The sequence below is a fragment of the Bison bison genome, unplaced genomic scaffold (genome assembly GCF_000754665.1).
Source record: "Bison bison bison isolate TAMUID 2011002044 unplaced genomic scaffold, Bison_UMD1.0 scf7180017864389, whole genome shotgun sequence".
NCBI classification, from domain to species: Eukaryota; Metazoa; Chordata; class Mammalia; order Artiodactyla; family Bovidae; genus Bison; species Bison bison.
Window position 1 is genome coordinate 4,465,998 of NW_011494961.1, and position 21,944 is coordinate 4,487,941.

A 21,944-nucleotide genomic window follows, 5' to 3' on the forward strand; every position below is an offset into this window, starting at 1 on the left:
GTGGGTTGGTTTTTTTTTTTTTTCTTTTGGCTTACCCTGGGAGCTTGTGGGATCTTAGTTCCCTGACCAGTGAGTCATCCCAGCCCTTTGCGGTGAAAGCAGAGTGCAAGCCACTGGACTGCCAGGGAATTCCCTACATGTGTGTTTCCCTTGGTGATTACATGGTCTCAACACTTAAACACCTCTCTCTGGTCCAGAGTTTGTGGGGAAAGATTGTAGTTGATACTTATTCTGTTCATCAGGGTTGAATATTTGTCGTTTTTCATTTTAGGTGCTATAAATAGTTGAATGACTACTGATTATTTTCTGGACCTGACTGTAATATCAGAAGAAATAATGGAAAGCCAAGAATTTATTGTAAGTCTTACTTGTGTTCACTGTTTCCTTTTTCCTTCCTTCTTTGCATGTTTCACAAATGTTTTGCCAGATTTAGCTAAAAAACCTAAAACAGATTTTTTAAAAACCCCAAACCTGGGACTTTCCTGGTGATCCAGTGGCTAAGACTCCTTGCTCCCAAGGCAAGGAGTCCAGGTTCGATCCCTAGTCAGGGAAACAGATCCCACGTGTTGCAGTTAAGCGTTCACATGCCACAGTTAGGGATTCTGCATGCCATGGTGAGGATAGAAGATCCCACGTGCTGCAACTAAGACCTAGTGCAACCAAAGAAAAACAAAAAACAAAAACCCAAACCTAAAATAGGACACTCTGTTAAATTTGAACTTCAGATAAACAGTGAATAATTTTTTAGTATAAGTATGCATCTCTTAAATATTGCCCTGTATTCTGTCTGGCAACCCTGTATTTTGCCTAGAGTTCACATTGGTTATGCAAAGTTCTTTGGAACAAATTCTTTGGAAGCTTGGAACCAGGAAATAATTTCTTTCTCTCGAAAGACTGGCATGTCTATTCTATCTGGATTAATGGTTCTTAACCTGTTTGGTGTCAGGACCCTTTTATACTCTCACCTCTCCTTTCTCCCCTCCATTGTCTTTAACGACCAGGTTTCTTTCTTTGTTTTTTTTTAAATTCATGTTTCATTGTTATGTATCTGTGTTTTTATTTTGATAAATAAAAGATCCTTGTGATGTTTTACATATTTTTTGTATAAAGGAAGGGTATAAAAATATATAACATTTAATACGTGTAAGTAGAAACCATTTCTTTGCTTTATACTTTTGGAAATAAGGTACTATATACTCATCAAAAGACGAAGAAGTCAAAAGTGTGGCAAGATGGAATTCTGAAGATCACTCACTTAGGAAACAAAGTAAGTGCAAAACAGTGGACTAAGGAGTCTAAAAGTTGGGTTCTTTTGATTGAATATTAAGAAAAGTCTGTAGATAAAACCTTACATATGTCCATAAGCTGATATGATGCGAAAACAGAAGTTGTCAAATGATTCCTATATCACAGTGATTAATTTGTGGATTATAAAAGCTCAGTTAATACTATTTAATTTCCTTTGATTTTTTAAAAAATCAGATTTTCATGAAACATTTTAGGAATTTTGACACTTTTTTCTTTGCAGTAGTAAGAGTTTATACCAAAAAAACTACTATAAAATATATTTATACCACAATAATGCTCACAGTGTAATGGTACATATAGAGTTGACATATTTTAGAAAAGCTACCAATTTCTGAAATTATGTGTAGGATTCTTTTCTTCTGTTTTTGGATTTTCTTCATTATTTTCTGATATCCTATCAAGTTTTGAGAGAACTATTTACTAGGATAAATCTTTGACCCTACTAGATATAGTGATCCTTCTATGGGTTTCTTTTCCCACCCTGATTATCATTATCTTCATCTGTCAAATTTAAATGTTCGACTCTTACCCATTCTCAGGACCTTATTTAATACCCTTGTCTCCTCATTCATCATATCACCTCTTCTTCATTTGACTTCTGTGACACCACACTCTCCTAATGTTGCTTACTGTCCACTTCTAAGTATTTTCTGCTGGCTAATTGTCTTCCCATGATTAAAATTTTTACTCAGGACTCAGGCCTTCATGCTTTTGTAGAGATGTATAAAGATACATAAATTATCTCTTCCTCTATGGAGGAAAGGGAGATTTATTAGAAGGAATTGTGTAATGTGATTGTGGAGGCTGACAAGTTCCAACATTTGTAGTTGGCAAGCTGGAGTCCCATGAGAACTAATACTGTGGTTTTAGTGTTTATGCCAACAGGCCTGACACCCAGGAAGAGCCATTATTTCAGTTTGAGTTATAAGTTAGCAAAAAACTGATGTCTCAGGTCAAAGACAGGCAAGAGCTTTTCTCTTACTTGGGCTTTTTGTTCTGATTAGGCTTTCTACTGAAGGGATGAGGGACAGCAATCTAGTCATTTATTTTATTGAGGTATATTTTTGACATGTCATTATTTTAGTTTCAAGTGTACAACTTAAAGATTTGTGTATACATTGCAGAATGATCACAGTAAGTCTATTTCCCATCCATCACCATCCATAGTTAGAAAAATTCTTCTTCTTTTCCTTGTGATGAGGACTTTTAAAATTTACTCTCAGCAAATAAACAATTGTTGTTTTTTAGTTGCTGAGTTGTGTCTCTTTGTGATCCCATGGACTATAGCCCGCCAGGCTCCTCTGTCTATGGGATTTTCCAGGCAAGAATACTAGAGTGGGTTGCCATTTCCTTCTCTAGGGGATCTTCTCAACCCATGGATTGAACCTGCATCTATTGTATATGTTGGACTTCCCAGGTGGCTCAGTGGCAAAGAACCCATCTGCCGATGCAGGAGATGTGGGTTCTATTGTTTCTCTTAATATTACCAAATTTAAAGAAAGAACTTTATTACAGATGAGTTGATAACATTTTGGACACATTGGCAAGATTGTATCCTCCTGAGTGAAGCCAGCAGTTAAAGATCTCCATATTCCCTCCTTATTCTGCTTATACATATCTATCACTCTGAAATTATCAGTAAAAGAAACTTTTTAATATAGAAAGACTACTTGTAAGAAAACAAACCTCTTAACCAGGTACCAGGCACATTTAAAGCATGCAGTGAATAGTAACTATTGTTACAGATTTTTGTCTTCAAGGGACTTTTATCTAATTTTTATCTAAGAGCCTAATAATTAAAATATGTACAATGATACGCTTAAGGTTCTATGAGATGATAAATGAGAGATGTCAAAATTTGACTCTGTTAAAAAAAAAAATTTGACTCTGGTTAAAAGAAATCTTTCTGGATGAAGAGTATTCTTTTGAGTATTTATTTCGTTTTGTAAACAAAGTTGATAGGTTTGAGGGAAGGAAGCTGAGCGTGGTGTTATGGCTGTAACAGTGTGGAGGTGTAGCACAGGGTGAAACACTTCTGGGAACTAGAAACAGTTGACTGTGTCTGGAATAAGGATCCATGCTGGAAAACTGTAGAAGATACAGCTAAAGACGTGGGCAGGAGGCGTATTATAAAGGACTTTGTGTGCTCAGCCTGAGGTGCCACTGAAGAATTAGGAGCAGAAGAATGACGTAATCATGTTCCTATTTTTAGAAAGATCCCTTTGGCAGGTATGTCTAACATACCTTTTAAGTGACGTAGGATGAAAGATTGGATTTAGAAAGACTTATAATAAAGAGGTTGTAGAGTAATATAGACAAAATATAATGGGGCTCTGACCATGCAGGCGTTAGCATTGACATTGGAGGGAAATGATAATAGAAATTGTGAAAATATAGAATCTGAAGGTCTTGGATATGAAGGAGAGGAGAATCCAGAATGACTTTTAGGTTTCTGTATTATGCTCGTGGTACTGAGTGAGACAGGATCTCTGAAAAAGAAAAGCACATTTAGAGGGAGCAATGAAGATTTTGAGTTTCATTTTGAAACTCTGTTTCATAGACTAGGCTAAAGCTTTTGACTGTATGGATCATAACAAACTGTGGAAAGCTCTTAAAGAGATGGGAATGCAGACCATCTTACCTGTCTCCTGAGAAACCTGTTTGCGGGTCAAGAGGCAACAGGTAGAACCCGGTATGGGACAACTGATTGATTCAAGATTGAGAAAGGAGTACGACAGGGCTGTTTGCTGTCACCTGTTTATTTAATCTACATGCTGAGCACATCATGAGAAATGCTGGGCTGGATGAGTTACAAGTTGGAATTAAGACAGGCTGGAGAAACAGCAACAACCTCAGATATGTGGATGATACCATTCTAATGGCAGAAAGCAAAGAGGAACTAAAGAGCCTCTTGATGATGAGGGTGAAGGAGGAGAATGAAAGACCTGGCTTAAAACTAACTATTAAAAAAACTAAGATCATAGCATCGGGCCTCATTGCTGCATGGCAAATACAAGGGGAAAAGGTGGAAATAGTGACAGATTTTCTCTTCTTGGGCTTCAAAATCACTGCAGATGGTGACTGCAGCCATGAAATCAGAAGATGATTGCTTTTCAGCAGGAAAGCTATGACAAACCTAGACAACATGGAAAAGCAGAGACATTACTCTGCTGACAAAGGTCCTTATAGTCAAGGCTATGGTCTTCCCAGTGGCCACGTACAATTGTATGGTTGTGAGAGCTGGACCGTAAAGAAGACAGAGCACCAAAGAATTAATGCTTTCAAACTGTGGTGCTGGAGAAGACTCCTGAAAATACCCTGGACAGCAAGGAGGTCAAATCAGTTAGTCTTAAGGGAAATCAACCCTGAATACTCGTTGGAAGGGCTTATGCTAAAGCTCCAGTATTTTGGTCACCTGATGCAAACAGTTGACTCATTGGAAAAGTCCCTGATGCTGGGAAGATTGAGAGCAGCAGCAGAAGAGGGCGTCAGAGGATGAGATGGCTGGATGGCATCACTGATGCAATGGACATGAACTTGGCAAACTTCGAGAGATGGTGAGGGACAGGGAGGCCTGGCTTGCTGCAGTCCATGGGGTCGCAAAGAGTCAGACATGACTGAGCAACTGAATAGCGAGCAGCGTGGCTAGAGAGCTAGAGAGACACAGGAGAAGGCCAGAAAATGATCATCACCTTAGTTTCCTTTTTCTCCTATATCCTGCACATTCAGTAGGTTTTACTTTGTATGCCTCAAACAATTGTCTTATCCCATTGCTGAGGACTTATTTCAAGTTCTAATCATCTCCTTGATCCTTCATATCACACCATTAGAGTAAGTTCTTTATTGATAACTGTTTCCTGATTTGCTTCCTGTAATTTATTCCAACTCTGTTTTCTCCCCAGTTTCATTCTAAGATTCTCCTGGTAGGGATTAATTTCTTGAATTATGAGTATGCCTTTGCTCTCTTACACACACTGAATGGATGATTAGTAAACATTTGAGATAGATGCACTTTCTAATCCAAGTTTACAAAGTGGGTAATCCTTTCAAGACATGATTTTATTTGAAGATATTTAAGAAAAGTAGAATTATGTTGTGTCCTTTTTTTAAAACATTGTTAATATTTGTTTTGTTTTAATATAGGCAATTTTATATGATGACAAAGGAGGATGTTTGGAGAGTTTATTTCTTAAGTGCCTTGAGGTATTTTAATATATCTTGTTTTTAAGCTATTGTTAAAAAAATCTTTTACTTCCTTTGTGAATATTGTTAAATAGTAATGGTACTAATGTTAGTAATAGTAATAGTAATGGTAGTAATAGTACTGTTAAATAGTAATGGTACTATTGTTAAATAGTAATGGTACTAATATTAGTAATTATAGATATGAACATTTATTATTAGCTAGACTCTGCTAAAGGCTTTTAGATATTGTTTCATTTGATCTTTATATAGCCCTGTGATTTGTATAGACTAAGAGCATAGTACTGAAAGATTAAATAATTTACCCACGTTTATAGAGTTAACAGTGATAAGGCTAGGATTTAAACTAAGAAAGTTATTCTAATTCTATATGTTTTGATAAGCAGAGAACTACAGTGGGATATATATTGTGAAATTGTTCTTATTTAAAATATTTTCTCAAATATTCATGTTTTTTCTCTGGAGAAGGAAGAAAAGGGAACCAAAAGCATATTTTAATATAAAGAATAAGGACAGTAGAAGTTGTTTGTTCTGGATTTATTTCCCACTTTCATATACTTCCTAGCTAACCTAACTTCTCTATGTTCACCCTCTCTACTATAAAATGAGGACCATGGACGTATTCTACTTGATTGGTCAGAAAATTAGAAATAGCTTAGGTAAAGTGCCTCACTGTTTAGTACAGTGATTCTCAAAGTGTTAAAATGTATATTTTTATTGTCATTGTGTTGATTTTGGCCATGGTACTTAATCTGTTTTAAAATTTTATGACAAAAATGGTGGTGGAATTCTAATATTTATCAAAAGAGGGTCTAGGAGGAGCATTATTTAGTAGATACTTAATTGATGGTAACAGTGGTTATTGTTATTTCATTTAAAGTTATTTCATGAGTAAAGATTGAGTACCTTATCTGTGATAATACACAGATTCTGCATATTACCAACAGGTTAATAATCTTTTTATGTTGCAGTCTGAAATGGTAATAGTACTGTATTCTGTTTATTAAAGTGATTAGAAATGCCATTTTGGAATATAATTGTTTAAGTAATAGTTTATAATAATTTGTGATAATTTTATGTATCTAATTTAATTAATTTATAAAGATATATAAAACTGATTATTTAATAGCTCTAATTTAAGAATTACATTTAATTTTATGAATTCTAAGTGAAATCCTTGAGATGAAGCACAGTTTTCTTGTTTGTCTTTGTATCCCAGCATGTAGCAAAAGGGCTTATATAACCCTTAATATGTATTGTTGAATAAACAAATTAGTGAATTTATTTTGTTGTATTACTTTTTTGTGTGCTTGTGGATAGTTAACTAGTGCATAGTAATAAATAATTTAGTTATTGATTCATTTAGCAACTATTTATTGAATATCCATTGTGTCTTTGCCACTGCTGGAAGCTTATTGCAACACATATATAATCAAATAATTAGACATATATGATTTTGATGTTTATTCTTCAAAATTTAGGTTAAACCTGGAGATGATTTAGAAAGTGATCGGTACTTAATCACAGTTGAGGAGGTTAAAGTTGCTGGAAGCACAGCTGTCAAGCAGGATGTCATTAAAGAAGCACCAGCATTAAATTCAAAGAAGTTTATGTCTTCTGGCCGATCCCTTGGGTGTCAGCCTGCTGGTTTAAAAAGGAAGTTCACTGTAAGTTTCTCTGTTGAAAATAATAAATCAGTATATATTTATAAAATCATTTCAAGAAGTAGTGAATTGCAAAGCTATTGTACTTTATGATTAAAACAGTACTTCATAGTATAGGCTATGGTAGAAAAGACTTCCCTGGTGGCTCAGACAGTAAAGCGTCTGCCTACAATGTGGGAGACCTGGGTTCGATCCCTGGGTTGGGAAGATCCTCTGGAGAAGGAAATGGCAACCCACTCCAGTACTTTTGCCTGAAAAATCCCACAGATGGAGGAGTGTGATAGGCTACAGTCCATGAGGTCGCAAAGAGTCAGACACGACTGAGCGACTTCACTTTACTTTCACTGTGGTAGAAAGGAAGTAAACTCTAATCTTAATACAAATGAGTGTTTGCATTTTAGCATAGCAAAATTTATTTTTTTTTTTTTTTTTTTGGCTATGCTGGGTCTTAGTTGTGGCATGTGGGATCTAGTTCCAGACCAGGGATCAAACCCGGGCCCCCTGCATTGGTATCGCAGAGTCTTAGCCACTGGACCTCCTTGGAAGTTCCCCAAAATTTATATCTTAATTATTACTTTATCTTGTAAAACATGCACATTCTTTTTTAGCCAGTTCATTTTACATTTTCTTTGTCGACTATAGAACAGCTAATAATTGTTTAATATTTTTAGGGTTTTCAAGGACCACGTCAAGTGCCAAAGAAAATGGTTATTACAGAAAATAGTGACCCAGCTGCTTCACTTGAGTCTGAGAAACCTGGTCCTGCCTTTCTTTCTCCATTGTACAGCACACCTCCTTTGTTTCCTACAATTGGCAAGAAAGATGCAAGTAATATGCCAACAGACTCTGAGAACATTGTCACTTACAAGAACAGAGAACGAAATGGCATACCTTTTTCTTCAGTTATCTCTACTCCATCCTTCAAGATTAACCCAGAAGTGCTATGTGAAGAAAATTATGTTTGTTCTCCTGTCAGTTCTGTAAATAAGCATTCAGATTCTTTACTGACTGATGAGTCCATGAAAAGAGACAGTTTGGTATCTCACAGTTTAGGAGTTTCACAGAACATTAGAAGCAAAGCCCAGATATTAGCTCTTCTGAAGTCCACATCCACAAGTACATCTAAGGAGTTAAATTCTGAGATTATAGGCCATTTCCCTCAGATACAACCACAAAGAAGTTTAGAAATTCCTGCTGAACCAAATTGCTTACCTGTACAGGAAGAGTATGCTGAAGTGAAGAGCACAGAAAGTTTACACAACCAGCATCAATCAGAAAATACCATGAGAAATAAAAGCCGGTGGGCCGTGTATTTATCCTCACGGAGTTCACCTGTACATTCTTCTACAGTAGATGGAAAAGATATAGAAAAGAAACCCAAGACCCAAGAAGGTCATTTAAACTTGAAAGACCTTTCGATGCAAAACAGGATCCAGTTCTTGGAAACATGTGCTGAAAAGGGAAAAAGGTATAATGAAGATAAGTCAATAGATGATAATGATCAATCCTGGGATCAAGAAGGAAAACTAGAAATTCCTTCATTCTGTGAAAACAGTAGCTTACCAATTAATTGTAACATTGTAGTAAATGATGGCTTATTATTAGATTCTGACATTCAAAAAAATAATAAAAGATCTGTTGATCAAAATGACCAGATAGGCAAAAAAGGATCAATTCTTCTTAGAGAAAAAGCACAGGAGATAAATATAAATGGAACACCAGAAAAGAAGTATGAACATCTACAAATTGAATCTTCACTAAGTAACAATTCTGGGATCTCTGATGATATATTTTCTAAAAGTAGTACTAACAATGAAAGCCTTAGTAGTATTCATGAACCCATGAGTGATATATCACAGCCATTTGTGGAAGTCACATTTAATCTAAACAATTTTGAAACCAGTGACACTGAAGAGGAATCACAGGAAAGCAGCAAAACTTCCCAGGATTCAGAGGATTCAACTTTGGTTAATAGCAGCAATTCAAGATGTGAGAATATAAGCTGTAAAGAAGTTGGCAGTGAACATCTGCCTCTCTTAACGTCTACTGGGGGCAAACTTTCAGAGACATTTCCCATGAAAGAGATTCTGCCTTCACAGTTTTGTGATAAAACTTGTGTAGGTTATGACACAGAAACTTGGAAAGCTGGAAACACTGGAAAAGAAAGAAAGGAGGTGTGTAGTGACACATTAAGCAATTTTGACTCATCTTTAGAGTGGACTGATGATAGATGTGTAGAAAATGATGAAGGCGCTAATAAATCCATTAGTGCTTCCTTCCCAAGTAAATCTGAAAGTATGAACACAAATTTACATATTCCTCATCTTTTAAACATAGCCACTGATCAGAAACCTGAAAACAACCTATTTTCAGAACAGGCTCAGACTGTTCTGGGAAGTGACTTAGACAAAACAACCAATCAGGTTTTACCGTTAACCTCTAGCAGTGGCAACAGTATCCAGATATTAAATGCCAAACAGATTCACTCCAAAGAATGTACTGCACTTGATAAATCACAGACCCAAGGTTCCAATTCTTTGTGTTACCCTTTGGGAAAAACACATATTTCCAAAGACACAGAATCACATATTTCTGAAGCTGAAGAGGTGGGAAGGAGTCGAGGTTTATCCCAGGACCATATTGATGTAGAAACTTCTGGAGAAAACAAACAATATGGGAATAATCTTAGAAATTCTTCAGAAATTTCTGGATTAGTAAATAGCATTTCTCTCTTAAAATCATTGACTGAACACAGTACGGCTTTGGAAGGCTTGGAAGTATTGAAAAAGAAAAATACCTCCTTGAAACAACAAGGAACTCTGCAGACATATGAGCCAGATAGCAGTCCTGAAGGTTAGAATGGCAGGTCTCATCCTCGTTTTATTTGTTTACAGCTGTGCAATATTTAATGTGTGGTTGAACCATCATTCATGCAACCAGTCTCCAGTATTTTGTTATTGCAAATAATGTGACAATGGTAACCTTTTATGTCTGTATAACTCTGTGGGTGTTTTGCATGTTATTGCAGGTGTGTCTCCAGGGCAGATTCCTTCCTAACAGGTTTGTTGAGTAAATGTGTGTCTACTAGATGCTTCTAAATTCCCTCAAAGGAATCATACCATCTCTCACTCCCACTAATAATGTATCAGAGTGCCAGTTTCAGCATAGCATTGCCAATAGAGTATGTTGCCAAGCTTTTGAATTTTTACCAGTCTAATAGATGAGAAATGAGAGTATAAATTTGTATTTCTATTACTACAAATGAAATTGAGCTTTTCATAAACATCATTTGTCTTTTTTCTCAAACTGTCTGTTCTACCTTTTTATCCAGTCTTTTCATGGTTGTTGGTCTTTTTATTCTCTTTTACTTGGAAGAATTCTTTAAAGATTAGAAATATCAGCCCTTTATCTATGATATATGTTGCAAATATTTTCTTTCAGTATGTTATTGATTGATTGGCTTTTTGACTTGGATTATGGTATTTGCCAACAGCATATTTTTTAAAGAAAAATAACATAGGACATAATTAATATTATGTACATATGAACGAATGAACAATGTACTTTATAATATTCAAAAGTTAAAACTGAACTCTTATTTGATTATCTCAAGGAATCCCTGAGAAAAATAGTAATAAATTATTGTATCTAGAAAATTTTTTAATGTAGTTAAATTTGATGGTTATTATTATAGTTTATTTTCTAAAAAATTAAAAATAAAAAACTATTGAAAAATAAATGTGGGTAGATGTAGTTATGCAATATCAGATAATGATATAAATTTCTAATATAAGATTTAGGAATTACAGATTTTAGTTTTGGGAAATTTTTTATTTTTTCTCATCAAGTTGGAGAAGAGGATTTTAGTTAATTCTCATTATTTGTGTGATATATGTGCTATACAGTTACCAAACAGTAAGTTAGTGAACAGTAGGCCATTGCTTCTAGGAGAAATGAAGGGTAGGAGAAATGCAGGGTTAGTTTCCTTCAAACCTCTGGTCAGAACATATTCATCAGCTAATCAGTATAAAACCTTGTTTTTTTATTTATTTTATCGAAGGATAATTGCTTTACAGAATTTTGCTGTTTTCTGTCAAACCTCAACATGACTCAGCCATAGGTATACACATATCCCCTCCCTCTTGAACCTCCGTCCCATCTCCCTCCCCATCCCACCCCTCTAGGTTGATACAGAGCCCCTGCTTGAGTTTCATGAGACATACAGCAAATTCCCGTTGGCTATCTATTTTACATACGGTCATGTAAGTTTCCATGTCACTCTCTCCATACATCTCACGCTCTCCTCCACTTTCCCCAGGTCCATAAGTCTGTTCTCTATGTCTGTTTCTCCACTGCTGCCCTGTAAATTTTTCAGAACCATCTTTCTAGATTCCGTATATGTGCGTTAGAATACAATATTTATCTTTCTCTTTCTGACTCACTTCACTCTGTGTAAGAGGTTCTAGGTTCACCCACCTTATCAGAACTGACTCAAATGCGTTCCTTTTTATGGCTGAATAATATTCCATTGTGTATATGTACCACAGCTTCTTTATCCATTCATCTGTCAGTGGGCATCTAGGTTGCTTCCATGTTCCAGCTATTGTAAATAGTGCCTCAGTGGACAGTGGGATACATGTGTCTTTTTCAACCCTGGTTTCCTCAGGGTATATGCCTAGGAGTGGGATGGCTGGGTCATACGGTGGTAAAACCTTGTTTTATGTGTGTTTCCATTTAAAGATGCCTTACTTAATATATACTGGTGATTGATTAACACTGAAGTTACGACCAACAGCACTCTAACTCATGCCTGAATGAAACTTAGCACTTGTTTTCTACATGAGGGATACCATAGCCTTCTTGCACTTAGGAACGCTAGGCAGCAGTAACTTAGGAAACATTTTAAATAGCAGAGTCACCAATAAAAAGCCCTCAACTAGGAAGAATGTACTAAAGAGATCACAAAAGGGACAGGTGGAGCAGGAGAGCTGAAATTACCAGGCGGAGTGTCTCCTTGTTCTACCTCAGCTGGGAATGTGCTCATCAAGAAACTCATTTTTCCATAGTTCTGCATGTCTGCAAATGACCTCAGAAATATAGCTTTGATTTGGGGGTTACAAATAAATTTTAGTAAGTAAGTGGGATCTGTGAATAATAAGGATCGACTGTATTTTCTGACATAGATGTTTCTCTAAAAAATGACTAAGTTGGTTTTCTTGAGACAGAGGAGATGAAATTTCTTATTAGAATTTAACAAATGACTTCATGGATTTTAATTCAGAATTAGAGAAGAATCAGTTTTACCACCATTTTAGGATGTGTGAAAATGTTTAAAAAAAAAACACAAAACACATTTTCTCCAATATGTTAAAGTTTTTGTGAGATAATGGGATATAGTTTAGAAATGTTAATTTAGAAGTTTATTCTTGACTGAAGGCAGTGAAGGAAAAAATAATTTTCATGCAGTGCCTTTTAAAAATTATCCTTATAAATAAGCTCAAGTTCTAAAATTTTTGTTTCATTTAAATATAGTCTGAATGTTTACAGGAAAATAATGAAACCAAAAATAATAATTGGTAAAAAATGAAGTTTACACTGGATATAGCTATGTTTGTTTGTTTTAACCAGAAGTAATCACTTAAAAATTATAGTCTTATTGGTGACTTTAGAAGAAGCTGAGATTATTGAATTTCTTTTAAGGGGAAAAAAAAATCCCGTTTTAAACAGATAACTGATAAGGTGTTTTGACTTAGCTACCCTGTCCTCCTTTCCATTCTGCACCCTTACCAGCTTTTCTGTCTGAGTCTTGACACTTCTTTTGCCTGAAAACCTTTATTCCTGCATAGCCGGTCTTCTTATCCTCAGGTTTCAGCATTTCTTCCCATGAGAGATCTCTCCAGATCATCCTGCTAAAACCACTCTAGCATATTGCCCTGTGTTATGAAATCCTTTGTATCACAAGCTGAATTTACTTACCGTCTGTGTCCCTCTGTTTTCAAGGGATCTTGTTTGTTTTGTTCACTGCTGTTTCCCCCAGTGTCTGGCATACTGTAATTTCAAAATAATGGTTACATTCCTTGTTTCACTCAGTTTTAGAAATAAGTTTTAAAAAAATTTTAGAGCACTACTGTATGTTTGAAGAATAAGACCGTTGGATTTTGTCCATTATAGTTGGGAAACCATTGACTACAATAGTTTCACAAGCTATACCAAAGTCTCCTCATCTGAACCAGGATCCTCATCAGGTACATTTTTTTCTGTCAGTATATTTATTATGTTCATATAGAATGCTCTAGAATTTGTAATAATATTATAGAAATAATAAGGGTTTGAAGCTATCTTGGTTCACCACCTCCCCTGTATCTCAGTGATTTTATGCATCGCTTGGCCAAAGGAAATACCTAGCAGTTCCATTTATTCAGTTCAGATCAGATCAGTCGCTCAGTCGTGTCCCACTCGTTGCGACCCCATGAATTGCGGCACGCCAGGCCTCCCTGTCCATCACCATCTCCTGGAGTTCACTCAAACTCAAGTCCATCCAGTTGGTGATGCCATCCAGCCATCTCATCCTCTGTCGTCCCCTTTTCTTCCTGACCCCAATCCCTCCCAGCATCAGAGTCTTTTCCAGTGAGTCAACTCTTCGCATGAGGTGGCCAAAGTATTGGAGTTTCAGCTTTAGCATCAGTCCTTCCAAAGAACACCCAGGACTGATTTCCTTTAGAATGGACTGGTTGGATCTCCTTGCAGTCCAAGGGACTCTCAACACCACAGTTCAAAAGCATCAATTCTTCAGCGCTCAGCTTTCTTCACAGTCCAACTCTCACATCCATGAGAGTCACATACATGACTACTGGAAAAACCATAGCCTTGACTAGTTAGTAGTATTGAAAACTAACCATGCCCGATTAATTTGGCTAGCATTTTGGTTTTTCTTTCCAGTTTTATGGAGATATAATTAACAGTATAACATTGTATTAGTTTAAGATATATAACATAATGACTTGATACATGCATATATGATTGTGAAATGATTACAATAAGCATTTTATTTTTAAACATTTACTAATGGAATGCGTGTGCTTGCTGGACACTCTCCAGTTTCTCAAACCTTGAAATAGATTGAGTTTCTAGGTCCACACTGATTTTTGCATGGTAATTGATTTTTATCATAGCAGTTTCCTAAAACCCAGCTTCACAAAGATAAGGTATCACTGACAGAAATGACAGGAGATTTGATCTTGAAACTGAGCTACCTTGAATTAGTAGTTTGTTCAGTTTCTGACAGATGTCTAATGACACGTGTTTCCCTCAAATTTAAATCATCTTGTGGAGCCCCCATTGAGTACACTGAGGCACCCCAAAGTACCTTGTTACACCAGTTTGGGAACCATGGAAATAATGTAAAAAATAATAATACTAATTAGGGTGAACTGAAATTCTAGAATAATGTAAATTAGTGTTTCCCAGTGAAGATGCTTTTAGCACGTTTGAAGAAACAGTTCTTTTATTGTTTCATTTACCCCTAGTTTGTATCATATTTTGTTTTTCATGTTACTGTTTTTTAAAAAATAATATCAATTTTTCCTCATTTTTTTAAATACAGAAAAAGGTAAAAAAAAATAAAACTTACCAAACCACCGAATGGTAAAGAACCTTTGTGCCAGTGCAAGAGATGTAACAGACATAGGTTTGATCCCCTGGTTCAGGAAGATCCCTTGGAGGAGGAAATGGCAAACCACTCCAGTGTTCTTGCCTGGAGAATCCCTTGGACAGAGGAGCCTGGCAGGCTACAGTCTGTAGGGTCTCAAGAGTCAGACATGACTGAAGCGACTTAGCATGTATTATCACCTGGAGATAATTACTGTTAACAGTTCCAGCTTTTTTTGGCATATTAAAAAATGTGGGTAGATTAATGGGTACAAATAGTTTTATGTCCTTTCTAAATAGTTTTATATCCTTTCTGCTTAATATCATATTTTTTCTCACATTATTAAAAACTCTTAAATGTACCTTTTAAAGGTTACTTATCATTCCATCCTGTGGATATCCTATGCTTTGGACAAGCAGTTCCCTATTTTGGACATTTAGATTATTTCTAGCATTTTGCTTTTGTAAATAAAACTTTAGTAGATAATTTTGCATGTAAATGATTATTTACATTTTAAAGTGTTTCCTTAGATTTGATTCTCAGAAGTGGAACTGATAATTTGAAAAGCCAAGAACAACTGTCTTAGATGTTGATAGAAGTCAGATTGAAATATTTTAATGTTTTACAATATGAATATTTGTTCACTTTATATTTACCAGTACTAAGATCTTTTAAAATTCTTCCTAAGTGAAATAGTATTTAATCAACACTTACCTTTTATTTCTTTGATTGTCCTTTATTTTTTCTAACTTACTATTACCTTTTGGCTTATATTAATATTCTATTCCTAAGATGATAAAAGAAAATGAAGCTGAACCAAGTGAATCACGTCAGTCTTTGCAGGTGAGTTAACTTTTAAAATGTAATACAATCAGATATTGTATCTGTATATATAGGTATGGCATGTAATTATATGTTTGTGTTTTATATTGCCAGTTTTCAAATTTATTTGTAATTAGTTACCCTTTTCTACTCATTTAGATGAGCCTACTGGCTTGTATAAGTGCCCTGTGTAGCCAATAGGATTTGGTTAAATAACAAATCTTTTATCATAAAGCTAATTTTGCAGACTTGCAAGCATTACCTAATCCAAGAATTGCCATTGACAGTTACAGCTGCATCTGCAGGCTGTGTTCCTTAAAACAGCATAAAACACAATTCATTGTGGTGACTCAGTCATTTTTCACCCTTATGTTAGTATTACAAGCTCAAATGTGTAACATAACAGCAGCTTCCTAATTTAACTTACAAATGATCACATTCTTACTGTTCTTTTTTTCACTTAAAAAAATATGGTTTAAACTTTTTCAGTGATAATTATCACAAAGTATAAATTTCAAATTAACACTGTCACTGTTTTTCCCTTCAGGATGAGTTGCTATTTAAAATAAATGTCATATATTTTTAAAGCAAAATATTTTATAATCTCAGAGTAATGAAAAAGATCTTAGAATCTTTTGCAAAATAAAAGTAATTTAAATCTCTTTAGTATTAATATTGAAGTACATTTTTGTTTTTATAATAGCTTTCTTGCTACAACTCTGAAACAAACTCTTCATATATAGTAGTGATAGAAGGAACTTTCAAAATTTAAAGTTAGGGTGCTCTTTGAGGATATACTTAATGCCACCTTCACTTTGGAGAAGGCAATGGCACCCCACTCCAGTACTCTTGCCTGGAAAATCCTATGGATGGAGGAGCCTGGAAGGCTGCAGTCCATGGGGTCTCTAAGAGTCGGATACGACTGAGCGGCTTCACTTTCACGTTTCACTTTCCTGCATTGGAGAAGGAAATGGCAACCCACTCCAGTGTTCTTGCCTGGAGAATCCCAGGGACGGGGGAGCCTGGTGGGCTGCCATCTATGGGGTCACACAGAGTCAGACACGACTGATGCGACTTAGCAGCGGCACCTTCACTTTAGTTCTGTACGTGTAATTAGTCACACATAGCAAAGGAGCTAGAAGCTATTATACTATGCTAATTAATTTTAAAAATTCACTGTTGTTAAAAATGCTAGTTCTAAAATATGAGTTGATTGTTTTTAAGAGCTACTTGATTGGCAGTTGTGCTTACAGAGTTATAAAAGGAAAGTGACCATTGTGTGAACAAATACAGTTTACCTATTTTAGTGACAATTTTTTTCTTCATAATTATTAAACATAAAATTTCTCCTACAGTTGAGTTCATTTGTTAAGTCTCAAAGTCTCTTAAGTCTGTAGTTCACATTAGAAATTATGGATATTTTAGTTACTTGAACTAAAAATGACTAGTTGCTGTTGTCTATATCTTGTGTTTTATAGTTGCTAGAAAATGATTCATTTTTTAAATAAAGTGTTACACTATTTATGATTTTCCTCTTTTAATTTCACACTAATTTTTGAATTAAATAATCTGCATAACATAAATTTTAGTATGGGATTTATAACATACTGTTTTAGAAGATTTCAATTAAAGTTTAGAATTAGAATTTTCTAATATGCTGAGGTTTTAAATTAACTAGTATAGTCCTTTCTTTGCTAGAGCACTCCTTTGCCAGGGGTAGTTTATTTTGTGTATGTATAGAGAGACGTGAGATGGAGATGACGTGTACTTTAAGTTTGGGAATATTTTCCCACCAAACTCATAAACCACCTATAAAATTATTTTAGCTAACACACTAATTGATATTTTATCCTAGTTCATTCCCTTGGGCACTGAAGAAGAGACTGCTTTTCTAGCTGTTATTCCTAAACAAATGGAGAGAGAAACCTGTAATGACCCCAAGGTAAAATTTGTGAATTGATTTTTTAACCCACTGTTTTCCTGCTGTTTTTTACACAACTTTGAGTTCGTAGACAGGTTAGTGAGCAAAATGAATTAACCTGATTTTAAGAACAAGAAAAACTAATGACTGTTACCCCTTTTTTGGTCTTGAGCCATCTATCTGTTACTGATTAATGCATTATAGGATACCCTGGGGATTGGACACGATATATATATAAAGTACAGTTAATGAATGTTCAGTGCAGAACAAAGTGAAGATGTCCATGGCTTTTCATTTACTATAGTTTACTTCACCACTCTAACTTCAGGCTAAATGGGTAGAAGTATATATAACCAAAGCTCTAAGTAGTACTACCCACTCCGCAGCAAAAATTGATAGAGATAACAGGATATATATGGGTGGGTTTTGTAAATGATGATTCTGTTCTTAAAACTCAACATACCTCTGGAAAAGATAGACATAGCAGCAAAGAAAGCAAGGCATTTATTTGTTTATAGAGAATTTGTATTCCCCATCAAACAATGTAGAAAATACAGTCTTTAAAGATTTAGACTTTTTTTTATTGATATGTGTTATATTTTAAAATTCAGAGTGTTTTCAACAAAACTCCTGTTCCAAAGTCATTTTAGTTCCTTTAAAATGTGTGGTTTAAAATCTTAATTTTTAAGTAAGAATGTTCAGATTATATATTATTGTCACTTTGTTAATTTATCAGTTAGAAATAAACTCATTCTTTACATACTTTCCTTCAGCTCTACACACTATTTTTCCATCTTGTGGGTAGACTTTGTCACCTTGTGTAGAGTAAAAATCCTAGAACCCTCAAGGGGGCAGCAGAGAAAGCCATTTGCAGTGTGAAAGCGGACCAGGTCTCTGAGTGGGTGAGAGCACCCCTCTGAGGTACGTGTCCGTCTCGGTACTCTTAGACCTCCTTTGTCCTCAGAGCTACAGGAGCCGATTATCTGGGAGGCTGAGAGCCCAGCATCTCCCTTGCTAATAGCCTGATGGTTTACAAAACCTTTAAACAAAGGAAATGCTTCCTCCGTTCCTTCTCTTTCTTCCCTTAACACATTCCAAGCATGGTGTTAAATGCACATGATACCTTGATGAAGCAGAAGAGTTTCTGCCCTCAAGGAGCTTGCAGTTCAGTTAGTAGACAGAAAAGAAGACACTTCATTGTAGCGTAATATGATGTCTATAGGGGCTTCCCCAGTGGCTCAGCGGTAAAGAATCCGCCTGCAGTGCAGGCGCCACGGGAGACACAGGTTCAAACCCTGGGTCAGGAGGATCCCCTGGAGGAGGGCATGGCAGCCCAGTCCAGTATTCTGGCCTGGAGAATCTCATGGACAGAGGACCCTGGTGAGCCACAGTCCATAGGGTCATAAAGAGTTAGACACTGAAGCAGCTTAGCATGCACTCACGCACATCATGTCTGTAATGCAAAGCTGTGGGGAAGTTGCTGGTGGTTCAGTAGCTAGGACTCTGTGCTTTCACTGCCTAGGGCTTAGGTTTGATCCTAAGTTGGGGAACTAAGATCCCATGAGCTGTGTGTCATGGCCAAAAAAAAAAAAGTAATACTTAATAGAAAACTGAATTATGCATTGTTTTCTTTGTACATATGCACTGTAAATATATTTCTCACTACTCGTTTTTAATAATTCACTGTAGCCTGTTGAGTTTCAAGGGCACCAAGTGAAAGGCTCCGCTTCTAGCGCTGTGATGGTCAGAGGACACAGCTCACAGGTTGAATGCAGTCAGCTTTCGGATAGCACTGTGTACGGAAGCTGCACGACAAACACTTGTTTTTTGACACCAGAGTTGCCTAGCACTCGTATGCAGATGGGCTTCTTGCAGGTAAAATGATTCTTATAGTCGCACCTTGCCAAATCATTTTCTTTATGTCAATACTAAATTTTGCAAAGAAAGCATATTTACATCCTTGTACAGCTGTAAGTTAAAAAACAGTTTAGTAAATTCACATGAAGCATCATAAATCAAACTAAGACAAAACTGTTTGAAAGATTTACTGCCTTTTTTGGGATCAGGAACTTAAAGGATTACTTTTCACTTCAGAGAATATTAGAAATTCATGACAAGAGCAAATAGGCGGATTATAATAGAAAATATATTTTATAACAGCTACTAGATTTGTTTTCCTTCTAATATCCACCCCTCTCCGCCACTAAGTAGATGCCAAGAACCTCTCATTGCTTCCAAATAGAAGAGGTTATTGAGAAAAGGATGTATGCATGTATTTGAAACAGTATCTGTTAAAGAGATTTAAAATTTTTCCATTTTTTATTAAAGCATAAAACACATACAAAATAAATGCACAGACCATAAGTACACAGCTCAGTAATTACCACAGGGTGAAGACAGCCATGTAACCTCCACCCTTAAGAAACAGAGCATTACCATGGTTATTGGGGTTTATCAGTTTGTTTATTTCTTATTGGGATCTCTTGTAGTAGGTACTTTGGTTTGACTTTCTTCCATATTGCTAAGCCTATACTGTTTCCCCATCCTTTTAATATATTGTAATTCAGGGATACCATTATTTCTTAGTTTCATGAAAGGTAAGAGGTGTTTCTATTTCTCATTTCTTGGTTTTTTTTTTAAAGAGGAGAACTGAGAAGTACTCCATACTGAAAAAGAAATTTACGTCCATTTGTTTTATTTTTAAATATTTTCACATACATCAGTATGGTCATGTTTTATATCCCAAGTTTATAAAAAATGTTCTAAGGCAAAATGACTGGACTTACCAACAGAGATAAGAACTTTGAGAAGTGTGATAGATTGCTTGCACACAGCAGTATCTGAACTTTAGAAATTATCATGTATTTCATAAAATCCCAAGATATTATAATTAACTGTAAGAAGCACCATTGTAATATATGATACTAAGAAATTAACACTAGTCAATTAACATTACACAGTGCTTTTTCACTGCCTTTTTAAAAAATGTGGTAAAAAACACATACTATAAAATTTACAATCTTCACCATTTTATGTGCACACTTTGGTAATGGGAAGTACATTAACAGTGCCGTGAAATAGATCTTCAGAACTTTGTTCACCTTCACTTGGATTTTTAATGTTATATTTAGTGAAAGACTTTTAGATTTATTTGAACATAGAGTTTTATTGTATATCACACTGCTTTGTTTTCTTGTCTTTCCATGAATATAATACTTTTTGTTTGATGCTAAACCCTAGTTTGATCTTCTTGAGGACATATAAACAATAGAACTACTTTAATATGTCTAATATTAATAATGCACAAATTCATATTTGTGATCATTATTTGACCAGTATGACTGCATATAGTTGCACTGCACAGGCAGAGATAACTATGTCACAGCTGTTGTCTGTGCTATAGAGATGTAGAAATGTCATTATTTTTAAGGTGTATCCCCATCTCAAAGATGTTAAGAGATAAGAAATATGAGCCATAATAATTGATGAAATATAATATATTCTACTTTCCCTGAATGGAATTGGCTTCATAACATCTCTTTGTTTTTCTGTGTCTCAAGTTATAAACTATATAGGTAAAGTTATGGATGTATACACACTTTTTTCTAAACTGATAAATGGATCTCTATTTTCTAGTTCCCAAACGAAGAAAACTTTACAAAAGGAGATACTAGCTTTACTATTGAAGACAATTTACAAGTGAGAGCTGAGTTTAATAAGGACTTGACTAAAAATGATTGTAAGTATATTATAAATAAAATATAATATTAAAAAGTTATTTGACGTTGAACAAACTAGTGTATAAATATTCATGCTTTTTCCCCCCCGACAGCAATTTTAGATTTCCCTCCTAAAGATTCAGACCATTTATATAATTATTTGGATTATAATTTTAAATCAACAGAGAGGACTTCGTGGGAAAAAAATAAGGTATAATGTGAACAAAGTTGTTTTTCTTTTTGCTTTGTTTTTGTGGCCACACCCTGCAGCTTGTGGGATTTTGGTTCCATAATTAGACATGAACCTGGCCCTGATAGTAAAGCGTTGAGTCCTAACCACTGGACTGCCAGGGAATCCCCTAAACAGTTTTAATAGTTGTGAGTAAAAAAATTTGGTGAATCTTAGAAACAGCAAGTGAGATTGAATAGCTGGCTGGGTTCAAGAATGTGAACGAAGGCCATAGTAGCTGGATTGTGGAAAGTCACAGGCAAAGCAGTAATCAAATGAAATTGGGAAAGTGAGCAGGACCAGATACACGAAGTCTTGCAGGTCAGATTAAGAGGTTTAATATTGGTCTACGTTCCATTGTGAAATTACTGAAGGGTTTCGGCAGAAAACTCATTACATTTACATTTTTAAAAGGTTTTGCTGGCTGCTG

At 35.4% G+C, this 21,944-nt stretch overlaps 1 protein-coding gene across 5 annotated transcripts in view; it reads left to right on the forward strand.

Annotated features, from left to right (window-relative positions):
* The window catches only part of ZGRF1 (zinc finger, GRF-type containing 1), a 56,214-nt gene that overhangs the window by 3,000 nt on the left and 31,270 nt on the right, over window positions 1-21,944 (forward strand). For 3 of the 5 annotated variants that reach the window (XM_010858511.1, XM_010858513.1, XM_010858514.1), the window contains exons 2-12: window positions 272-357; window positions 1,187-1,267; window positions 5,452-5,511; window positions 6,993-7,178; window positions 7,847-10,028; window positions 13,347-13,420; window positions 15,616-15,666; window positions 17,501-17,587; window positions 19,256-19,441; window positions 21,203-21,305; window positions 21,399-21,496. In XM_010858511.1, the coding sequence (XP_010856813.1) occupies window positions 289-357; window positions 1,187-1,267; window positions 5,452-5,511; window positions 6,993-7,178; window positions 7,847-10,028; window positions 13,347-13,420; window positions 15,616-15,666; window positions 17,501-17,587; window positions 19,256-19,441; window positions 21,203-21,305; window positions 21,399-21,496 (3,177 nt within the window). In that variant the 5' untranslated portion in view covers window positions 272-288. The remainder of the gene's footprint in view (window positions 1-271; window positions 358-1,186; window positions 1,268-5,451; window positions 5,512-6,992; window positions 7,179-7,846; window positions 10,029-13,346; window positions 13,421-15,615; window positions 15,667-17,500; window positions 17,588-19,255; window positions 19,442-21,202; window positions 21,306-21,398; window positions 21,497-21,944) is intronic. The other 2 variants (XM_010858515.1, XM_010858512.1) reach the window with 2 other exon arrangements.